The sequence below is a fragment of the Arachis ipaensis genome, chromosome B04 (genome assembly GCF_000816755.2).
Source record: "Arachis ipaensis cultivar K30076 chromosome B04, Araip1.1, whole genome shotgun sequence".
NCBI lineage: Eukaryota > Viridiplantae > Streptophyta > Magnoliopsida > Fabales > Fabaceae > Arachis > Arachis ipaensis.
The window spans coordinates 128,309,399-128,320,937 of NC_029788.2; the positions used below are offsets into that span (position 1 = coordinate 128,309,399).

The 11,539-nt window shown below is 32.9% G+C and overlaps 2 protein-coding genes across 2 annotated transcripts; both read right to left on the reverse strand.

Moving 5' to 3' along the window:
- LOC110271340 (phosphatidylinositol 3,4,5-trisphosphate 3-phosphatase and protein-tyrosine-phosphatase PTEN1-like) lies at window positions 308–1,417 on the reverse strand. The gene is made up of 3 exons (XM_021122053.1): window positions 1,328–1,417; window positions 1,045–1,146; window positions 308–745 (listed from the first exon to the last, which is right to left on the reverse strand). The coding sequence occupies exons 1-3, from the start codon at window positions 1,394–1,396 to the stop codon at window positions 605–607; spliced, it is 312 nt and encodes a 103-aa protein (XP_020977712.1). The 5' UTR covers window positions 1,397–1,417; the 3' UTR covers window positions 308–604.
- Window positions 6,144–10,090, reverse strand: LOC107635368 (receptor-like protein 12). The gene is made up of 2 exons (XM_016338838.2): window positions 6,871–10,090; window positions 6,144–6,504 (listed from the first exon to the last, which is right to left on the reverse strand). Exon 1 carries the CDS (start codon window positions 10,074–10,076, stop codon window positions 6,873–6,875), a length of 3,204 nt encoding a protein of 1,067 aa, XP_016194324.2. The 5' UTR covers window positions 10,077–10,090; the 3' UTR covers window positions 6,144–6,504; window positions 6,871–6,872.

The window sequence follows — 11,539 nt, forward strand, 5'->3', positions numbered from 1 at the left end:
AAAAATTAATTAATTTATTTACTAATTTTTCGAATTTTAAAGTTGTAATAGCTTATTGGTCTATCTTTGTTTATTTGGTATTTAAGTGATAGTGAAGTTAATAAAGATAACAAGCTTAATTATTTTATTCTACAATATAATGCAAATGTTACCTTAATTATACAAATGGTACTTCTTAGTTCTTACATCCATGTTTTCATTATCAAATTCTTTTTACTTTCATTTTTATATTTTAACACAATTGGATGACATGGAACACAAATGGATGATTATGGTGCATAGCAACTTTAATTGAAATTAAATTCTATGTGAAAACATAGCAACTTTTGCATTATAATGTGCTTTGAAACCCCATCTTCTCGAAATGCTACTCAAACATCAAAACAATACAACATTTGCACTTTCTCCTAATGTCTTGTGCCAATAAAAAAATTAGACAGCAAGACTATTGAAAGAATGAATGCAACACTACACAACAAAACATTGATGGACTCATTTATGATTGGATATAATTTTCTGCTGTTTTTTTTTTTTTGCAGCACACGTTAGTGTAATGTAAAATTGAACATGACCTTTCATATTATCTGTTGCATAAATATTATGATCACAAGGAAACAATACTAGCATTGTCACTATTGGATACACTTGATGAATTGGCAGGACCAAACAGTAATTCCAAGCTAAAATCACTTCCACATATTGATCTTCCTTTCTTCCCAACTTTGTCCAAATCCTGTATTCCCAGCTACAAAATAGCAAAAGGAAACAAAGTCACATTTTTAATGTAAATAGTGATAACAATCAAATTGGTCTTTTAGTTTTCACCTAATGATGATATTAGTCTCTCAATTTTAATCTGTAAATCAAGTTGGTCCTTCTGTTAGTAAACTATTATCAAATTGGTCCCTCAGCTTACCTAACATCATACTACAGTTGTTAATGTTAGTAAAAGTAAGGGACTAATTTGATCATGAAAATTGGAACATCAATTTGATTGTTATCTAACTGTAAATATGCCAAAATAAATTGATGCAATAAAAGTACCTGTACCATGCTGTTTTTAACAAAAGCTGTATTGAAACAACAATAGAAGAGACGGCCTCCTATCATTTTCTCATAGAATATGACACGTACATCTCCAGTTAACTGTAAACACAAGAAATCTTATCAGAAAAGCATGTAGCTGTTTCACATTTTCATGCATAAGCTAAAAAAGAAAACAAGGTATGTTCCAAAGGTTGTTGCTAGTAAAAAGTTGATTAGAAGATCCTTATGATTGGTGAAGATGGATTGAATGTAGTGTTAAATACGATTAGTGGTTATTTACTAGGATCGGTTGGTCGAAATAATAATCCAAACAGGTTTTCTTGTATATTGCAGGACTCTCTGTGTCCATTTGAACAACAATCCGAGGTTCTTCTTGTGTTCCATCTTCGTTTTCTTCTTCGATATAAGAAAAGTAGTAGCGAGGACTGTTGGTTCTGTGATAGCCATTCTTAATCTCTCTGCAGCACCCTCGGAAAATTTCCACCGGCGGACGATAAATAGTTGGTGAAAACTTAGGTGCAGTCAACTTTACGTAAAATTAATAACTGATTAGATGAAAATTTAGTCAAATCAGTCAAATTATTTAATGATTCTCAGCCATTAACTTCACGTGAAGTTGACTGCATATGAGTTTTTAGCTAAATAGTTATCTAAAGTCATAATTATAATTGAATGAGTTTATACTATATAAAAACACCAGAACTAGAGTTAATTTAAATAACAAACTTATTGCGCTTTTTAAATTTGTTTTCAAGGCTAATATTATCGAATTTTTTTTTAATTTTAATTTTCAACTTTTGAGTAGACAAAGATATGACAAATTACATGATACATTATCACTCGGATTTTTAGACCAATAGATTCAATACCTAGTAACTTAATAAGTAACTTAATAGGAAACACAACTACTGCGTTAATATTTAATTTGGCTCTGGAATTTGAAATTGGATTCAAATTGATCCCTAAAATTATAATTGAGTCAATTTGAATTCCAAAATTTATAATAATAACTCGCATTAGGCCTGAATTGATTTTCATGAATAACATGCTGATTTTACATGTTAATTTATTAAGATTTGGACTTCTCATCTAAATTTCATGTAATTGAGATCTGCTAGACCTCTTAGAAATTTGACTGACTTCCTAACATCTTTACAAAGACAACAATAACAAGTTCAATTTGAAAATTTTGGGGTTCTAGGAGCAGTCAAGCTCCTAGAAGTTCTAATAAATCTCAATGTGCATAGAATCTAAGTGAGGAATCTAAATCGCAACAAGTTAATGTACCAAATCAATACGCCACTGATGTAGATTAACTCAATGATTAATGTGAGTTACGACTATAAATTTCTGGGTGTCTAATTTGAGTATATTAAAATTTTAAGAATTAAATTAAGTCCAACCTCAAATTTCATGGGTTAAATTGACTATTAACTCACTACAAACACTTTCATAACAACACATAAATCATCCATAAAAATAAATCACAGCAACAAACCAAGGCCAAGTTTCAAAGAATCCTCTTCCACACTCCACCCTGCAGCTACAACAGACAACCTAAACAGGGCTAAAATATGCACACACAGCACTTGTTATCATCTGCATCATTACATTTTGATGATCTCCTTCCAAATGGATACACATGGAGATCCTGGTTGTATCACAAGCAAACCTCTTCTTTTAACATATGATGTTGTCTACCCTTTTACCTGAAAATATACAACAAAGTTACCATCTCATATACATTATCTTTCAGTATAACACAAGAACAACTTCACATTGTTATTACAATTTTATAGACGACCAACACTAATCCTAACTATATCTACATTATCACAATTCTTATGATCCAGAAGAACAATACTATCTACTAATAATTGCTAAAACAATGCATATTTTTTCAACTTACATCTTATCTTATAGTGAATAATTTCAAAATATATGGATGCCTGGATCTGGATGGATATATTATGTTTACACTAATTGTACCATAAATAGCTAATTAAGAGAATCATGTAAGCAGTTCTACGGATTCTAATACACGAAAATGGAAGGGTTACATATCTGTATGTATACTTAAGGTCTGAGTCTCTTTAATTTAGCCATCTTAATTGCAGCAAATACATAAAGCTTGTCATATAGATCATTAAAGAACTTGAAATAAGCATATCTCCAAGATTTCTTCAAAATCAATGAGCAGGAAACTCCCCAAAACCCCATAATAAATCCAATTGCCAAAGCAATGTAAAACCCCTCAGTAAAAAATTGTTCTTCGTGATCATCATTTCCATCAACTGGATTCTGTGTAGGAATGAGACAGGTTTTGTTGAGAGGAGCACCACATAATTTTGGATTTCCTATATAAGCAGATGCATCTTGATGAGTTTGGAAAACTCTAAATTTGTGATGACTAAACATTATTAATTTTATTAATTACAAAATTATTAAATTGATTCTAACTCTTATTTGTTAAATTAATAATTTTGTGATGTAGGTTTTTAATTGGGCCGAATATAAAAGAAAAATGTTGCAAGCCCAAGTGTGAATTATTGTTTAGCATTGGTTCAAAAGTAATCAATGAAGTGTGGCTGAATTACTAAATTCTGTTTGGGCCAGATTATATTAATATTATCATTAGCCCAACTCAAATCTTAGTTGGATACACCAATGCTTGATCCGAAACCAAGTTAGAAGGAAAGCAAATGTTTTTATTGCCTTATGCCTTCAACGGATCTCAACTTTTACCATGTGATGAATTTCAAATTCATTCAATTATCATTAATTGCATGGAAACAGTGAGAGAGAAAAAGGCATTTGATTTGATTGCAGCACTTAATGCTACACGCTACTCAGCAAGGAGAGAATCATTTCATTTAATTTCATTCTCTTTCCTAATTCAATGCTTTTCAAATTTCTGTCTTCTCTCTCATTTCTTTCCTTCATCTTTTTCGGTCATTACACAGCAGCTATGGAAGAAAAATTAAGCTACCGAAAAGAAGGAAAAGCACGCCAAAAGACCATCACAATGATGGCAAGAAAACATAAAAAATGTAGTGACTAAGATTTTCATCACTTATGGTAAGATATGGTGATGAGATTTTGGCTTCTTCATACCAAATATGGTTGAAGGAGATTCGGCCAGCAAGGAGAAGATCCTTGGAGGGATGGCTTGTCTCTGATTTTGCTCAACCACCACAGGAAGTAGCTAGGGTGGCTACGTGATGGAAGAGGCAGAGATTAGAGCAGATGAAGCTATTATCATCATGAAGCATCAAGGGCCAAAAATTCATCTTGGAGAGCAAGCCAAGGATGGAGAGACCAGATTGATGAAGATTGATGACCAAGGAAGGACTAGAGGTAATTGCATGATAGGTTTTGCACGAGTTATCTCTTTTCTCTCTCTTGCCGAACCGGTTTTGTTTTTGAAGAAGAAGAAGTTTAGCTTGGTTTTATTTGGTTTCAACCGTGAAGACTTCTCTCTATAAGTAAGAGTGAACAGTCAAGGTTTGAAGCAAGGAGAAAGTGTGAGAGTGCAAGGCACAGAATTCTCAGAGCTATCTGAGCTAACAGATTTTCTTCTCCTTCAATGTATTCTATTTTGTATTTTTCTGTTTAATTTTGTCATGTCTTGAGTTTCATGGAAAAAGGCAAACAGTGAGGTTTGTATGAAAAAGCCATAGAGCGGAAAAAGGCAGAGAGTGCAAAATTAAAAGAAAAAGTCATAGATGTCCTTAGAGTTCCTTTGTACATCTGTGTTGTATTTCATGATTCTGTGGGAATTCCCTTGTAAGTTGGGTTAGCACTTTACAGTCTGTAATCAAGAAGATTATAGTGAAATTCCATCATTGTTGTGATGGAGACTTGATGTAGGCTGCACTGCACTTAGCAGCTGAACCATGATATATTTGGGTGTTATTTTTCTTCTCTTCTACTCCATTTTCTGTTTCTGCTGCCCAGGAGACAAAACCGCAAAATATCTCGTGCCAAGTGACGAGACAAAAAAAAAATCTTGTGACTAGAGACGAGACAAAAATCACCAGAAGTTGTTTAAAAGACAATCAAGTGTTACTAAGCAAAAAAGGGGCTAAGATTCAACCCCTCCTTCTCTTAGCGACTGAAACATCACATCTCTAGTTTGAAATTGGGTACCAAGTGGAATTTGGCCTGACAAATCATTATATGATAGATCAGGAACATTGAGATGATTTATTTTATATCCAATTGCCAACAAGACTCATCATCTCACTTGAAATCTCCCCATTGAATCTGTTCCTGGATAAATCAATGCTTCTCAATAGTCCTAATATACTTCTGTATTTTGACATTTTTCCTTTCCATATAAGTGAAGCACTATCAGCATTAACTCCAAAGCTGGTAATGCCGTCAAAATCATCATAATATGCATCATAAGCATAGAAAATATCAACCTTTGAATTTGCTTGACTTGCCTTTTAATGCAAGTACATGTAACACTGATATGTGCATGAAGAACACAATAAAGACTTAATAATGAAATGCCATAGCAAACCTTGGATTCATGGTAATTGTGTAGCAAATGAAAGAGGAATGATTATTTACAAGAGCAAAGGTCAGTCATATATTAAGCTTAAGCTAACCACTTATGTGTCCAAAATTGAAGACATGAAGAATGGAGTTGAATTGATCAACGCGGTTTAACTAATAGATATTAATTACGTAGACCAAGTAACTAGTGCACTAGTCCAGTGAAATATGTAACCGTTATTTTTTAAGTGTTGACTAATAATAAGTGTTAAATTTAATTAATTAAGAAGTTTAAAATGTTATCAAACCTTCTAATGAAGTAACTGGTTTGATAATAGTGTTAACAATGGCCTTTACTTCCACGGTGCACTCTAAGATTCTCGATTTCTCGCAAATTATTCTAGAAATTAATTATTTTTTAATTTTTTTTTTCTATAGGTAAGTTTACAAATTTCAAATTGGTTAATACTTAATAGTTAATACTTAATATATTTACTTTTAAATTTTCAATTTTTAAGTAGACCAATCCATTATTAGTAATGACATTATAGCCCATTATAAGAAAATATATCCTAATTCAGCATATAGATTTGGTAAGCATGAACTGAACAAAATCAAAACAGAATTACCGCAAGTCCACAAGCACTACCACAATAACTAACACTTAATATCGTCCCTGAAAATAAATTACAGCAATAAAAGAAGGCCAAGTTTTACAATCACACCAATATAACAAACACTATGCAATATAGGTGAATCACACTCCACCCTGCAGCTACAGCAGAAAACCTTTAAAAAGCTAGAATATGCAAACATAACACTTATATTATTAACTGCATCACTAAATGTTATTGGTCTCCTTCCAGATGGATACACATGCATGAAAATTCTGGATCTATCACAAACAAAGCTCTATCTCTTCAATACAGGATACTGTGTACTCTTTTCTTTTGCCTGAAAGATATGACAACATTACATGTAAGGTAATATTCAAAATACATGAAAGTGTTAAAAGACTTAACAAGCAAAAATATATATTATATTTAAGTAACATAAAACCATATCCCATATACATATACATATATTATTAACACAAGAACAAGTTCAAACATTATTACAATTGTATATATAAGAATGCATACATATCAAGCCTAAATACATAACAACAGAATCTGCATTTTAACATTTTAGCACTACTATATTTTGTTTCATTTACATAGAGCAGATCAGCAGATATTAATTTTTTGATATACCAATATTATGAATATAACAACTATATCAATAATAATAAAAACTAGAAGAAATGGAGACGGTGCATACCTTCATAGCTGAGATCTGATCCTTTTGAATTTGGCCACCTTAATTGCTACAAATACATAGAGGTTGTCATAGACATCACTCAACAACTTGAAATAAGCATATCTCCAAGATTTCTTCAAAATCAATGAGAAGCACACTCCCCAAAATGCCGTAACAAATCCAGCAGCCATAGCAATGTAGAACCCCTCGCTTACAAATTGTTCATCATCATCACCATCAGCATCATGTTCACTGATCTGGTGACCATGAATGGGACAAGTATTGTTGAGGGGAGCACCACAAAGTTTTGGATTTCCTTCATAAGCAGAGGCATCCCTAGTTTGAAGTTGCGTGCCAAGTGGGATTTCTCCGGATAAATCATTGTATGACAAGTCAAGAACACTGAGACGGTCAATCTGAGCAAGCTGTGAAGGAATTCCTCCTGACAAATGATTTCTAGATAGATCAAGAAAATCTAATGATTTCAGTTGTCCAATAGTTGGAGGGATGTGTCCACTAAACAAGTTTCTTGAAAGATTTAAAGAAACCAAGCCAATAAGACTCATCACCTCACTTGGTATTTCCCCTGCTAACTTGTTGCTGGAGAAATCAATACTTCTCAACAATCCTAGGGTGCTTTCATATTTTGACATTTTCCCTTTCCATATGAGTGATGTGCTATCATTATAAAATCCGTAACCTATTACATATTCGGAACCGAAATACATAGTGGTAGAATTAAGATAGTCATCGGTAATGGTTGCATTTGAATTTGCTAGAGTGGCCATAGCAGACAGATTACTTATGCATTTAGGTATATTGCCAGACAGAATATTGAGAGAGAGGTCCAAGACAAGGAGTTCATGAAGATTGCACATGCTTAATGGAATGTTACCATGAAAATTATTGGAATGTAAGCTAAGTACAAGTAGCTTTGGAATATTATCTCCAATCCAGCTTGGTATTGTTCCTGACAACTTATTACCTGCAGCATCAAAAACTTGTAGTTGTGTGCAATTATGCAAGGATGATGGTATCTCTCCTGAAAAATTATTGCCTTCAAAGTGTATTGAATGGATATTTCTTGAAGACCCCAGAGATTTTGGCATATTTCCATACAACTGATTATTGGATAAATCTAGGACGACCAATGACTCAAAACCCCTCCAACAATCCGAAAGTTCTCCTCTAAGGTTGTTGTTTGACAAATCCATAGATCTCATGTATTTGGTCGAGTTTGCACATAAAAGAGGATTTGCAATTGAAAATCTGTTATTGGACAAAACAAGTTGTGAAGTAGTTGAAAGGAATGCTGGAATTGGGCCTTCAAATAAATTGAAGGTCAAATCAATTGAAAAAAGTATGAAAAAATCAAGTGCTGGTAGAATTGGGCCTTCAATTTTTCCTCGAAAACGGTTATGAGAAATATTCAAATACATCATCTGAGGAAGGGGTTCCCAAAACCAATTTGGAACAGTGCTAGAAATTCCAGCACAGGAAATATCCAAATAGTCAATCTTGGTTTGGGTATGAAGCCATGTTGGAAAGTCAGGTCCCAACTTGCAACTGGCCAAATTAATGTCACTTAAATTGAAAGGGGGAATCCAATCGACGCTAACATTAAAAGCCAATGCATTATAAGACAAATCCAAAGTGTCAAGATTGGAAAGTCTTGAGAAATGAGCTTCAGATATCAAACCTGTCAGGAAGTTATTTCCAATGCTTAACTCAGTTAAGTTGGATAGTTCTCCAATACCTTCATGTATGCTTCCATTTAATCTGTTGTTATCAAGTCGTAACTCTTGCAAAGATTGAAGCTGAGAGAGGTCAGGCACCATCCCCGTAATTTCATTCCATCCCAGATCCAAGATTTGTAAGGGTTTATGAGCACAACGAGAATACTCTCGAATATATTCATGGAACTCCCCTGTCAAGTTGTTGTTGGATAGGTCAAGGTATGCCAAATTACAACTATGAAACAAGGACAGAGGTATTTGGCCTTTGAACTCGTTATTTTCAAGATTTAACTCCTCAAGGGAGCTCAACTTGTCCCCTAATGTTTCTGGAATGGTTCCTGATAAACCATTATCATTCATTCTGAGAATAATAAGGCTACTAGTGAAATTCATTAACCATGGAATTATGAAAGATGCATCCCTTAAAGAGTTGTTAGAGATATCCACAAAAGACAGAGAAGTGGAGAAATTAGCAGGGGATGCAAGTGATGAAGTGGGCATAGAATGAACAAGATTGCAACCATGCAAGTCTAAATATTGAAGATGAGAAAGGCTACTCACTTGTTGTTGCCAATTGCTGGCACCACTTAGATTCACCCTAGGAAGCAAAAGATACCTCAAGATTGAAAGTTCAGATAGCCATCGTAAATCAGAACTTATTGACATGGAATCAAGGTCAAGATACTGTAAACGGGAAATATTTTTGAATTGACTAGGAATGGTTCCGGTGAATGCATTGTCACTTAGATCAAGATATTCTAAGGATAAGAGGTTTCCAAGCTGAGGAGGCAGTGTTCCATTGAAGTTATTAAGACTAAGATCCAAATATGTCAAGGATGACATATTTGTGAGTTGAAGAGGGAATCCTCCAACCAAATTACTGGAACTAAGATCAAGGTACACTAATTGGGAGAGATTTGAGAACTGAGAAGGGATTTGTTGCGGATCATCAAAATAATTCCCTCCTAGATCAAGATACTCGAGGAAGATCAGATTTCCCAATTGAGGGGGTATGTTTCCACCAAAGGAACAAAAAGAGAGATAGAGGTGTGTCAAAAATGTTAAAGAGGCAATGAAAGGAGGGATGGATGGAGTGTGAGTAAAGTGATGACCACTAAGGTCCAAATACTTCAAATGATGTAACTCACCCAGTGATGGGCTTATGGATCCACGAGTGTAACCATCACCCTGAAGATGAAGCATGATAACATGGCCAGTGTTGTTGCTGCACTTGACGCCTTCCCAGTTGCAACACTCCTTCTGCTGCTCCCCATCTCCCCATGAAGACAGCCAATCATCATCATCGGTCACATTGAAGCCACGTTTGAGAGAAAGCAGAGCTTGCCTTTCACTCTCAATGCACTTTACACTTGACACCACCACTGCACTGCTCCTCCATGCAAGTAGCTGCACCATCAACACCGCATAAACTACACCATTCATCATCATCACTCCAACCACACAATATTTCAAGTTAAGTTGTTGTATCATATCATATATGTATGCTCAACAACCTAATGCCATATTTTCAATTTATAATAACTGATTCAAATTAACAAAATAATCAACGCGTACGTAGGTTATACTCACAAAATACATAATGAGGACAGCAAATTCCACAAAGACTAATTGTCTAATTCAAACCAAAGATATATAATAAATCCAATATAAATAACTTGTCAAGTGTGGCCTAAATGCTTCCACTCACTCAACGTACTATATACTCACGACTCTTTACTCATGACTCTTGACATGACTTGAACTATTGACTTAACAAGTTTGATGTACGTTGCATTATATGAGAGCCTCAACAGTCAACACCAAACATATATTCCTACAGTAATGTTTGGGTAAGCCTACAAGTGAATAATAATAAATATTTTTAAAATACCATTTATATTTATATACATACTCTCAAATATATAAATATTATTCTTCAAAAATGATATTCATACACCAAAATCAGTAATTAATATATTTGTATATAAATACATGTGTGATTGAATTTATTTTTAATATATACTTATATTTTAACATGTATATTTATACTGATAATTGACTTTAATAGCTAATTTTAGTATATACATAGCATAATAAATTATTCTTTCGTATATTTTGGGCAAGAAAAATTGGCTTTCTTATCCCTTTCAATGGGTTATGCACTTTCGTGGATATTTCAAACTAGGGTAGTAAATAAATGAAAAAATTTAAAAAATTGACTCTCTCAATTTTTTTTAACAATTAAAAAAATAAAATATAATTTTTAACTTTTTAATATTTTTTATATTTTTTTTTGCCTCACTTATAAAATTAATCGTGAAATATCACATTTTACTGCTTTAATGGTTAAAAAAGATTAAGAAGAATGTTCCTAAAAATTTGTAATTGAAGTTGACACAATGATCCTGTATTTTGGACAAATACTCTGACATTCATCTCCACTAATTTTATGTCAATTTTCTCATCTATAGTTCTATACATAAGCTCAAGCGTCAAGACTTCTCTAACTCTCACTATACTTTTGTAAAATGTTAAAAAATTATTTTTTTAAAATAGTTTATAACAACTATGTTTAGTAAATCAAATTAAAATTTTTTTTAATAAATATAAATAATAATAATTATATTTATAAGATACTGATGCTATATATTGAAAACTACAAACTCTTTCTCAAAAAATTTTAACAAATAAACCAAACCTAATTCCGTAGTCAACACAAATATACCTTCATAATTTTTTATTTTTGTGGTCTCATATACCTTCGTATAAGTTCCCTCAACAAATTAGAGAAAATAATATACTTAGAATTCTAACAATTTAGTGCTAACATTATTGCTACCAAGTGTTCTAAAAATAATAATTAAAGATATTGATTTTTTTTTTTTGTGAAATCAATCATACTATGCGATGTACATTAAAAATCAAATACTAATAAGTTATTGCTATATAGAAAT

What these genes read in the sequence shown, in the direction of transcription:
- LOC110271340 (XM_021122053.1), bottom strand. Translation starts at nt 1,396, where the DNA reads ATGGACACAGAGAGTCCTGCAATATACAAGAAAACCTGTTTGGATTAT. An exon ending in ATTTCGACCAACCGATCCTA is followed by an intron (nt 1,147 to 1,327) that starts GTAAATAACCAC and finishes TTGTGTTTACAG; the next exon opens with TTAACTGGAGATGTACGTGT. An exon ending in TTAAAAACAGCATGGTACAG is followed by an intron (nt 746 to 1,044) that starts GTACTTTTATTG and finishes GCTATTTTGTAG; the next exon opens with CTGGGAATACAGGATTTGGA.
- LOC107635368 (XM_016338838.2), bottom strand. Translation starts at nt 10,076, where the DNA reads ATGATACAACAACTTAACTTGAAATATTGTGTGGTTGGAGTGATGATG.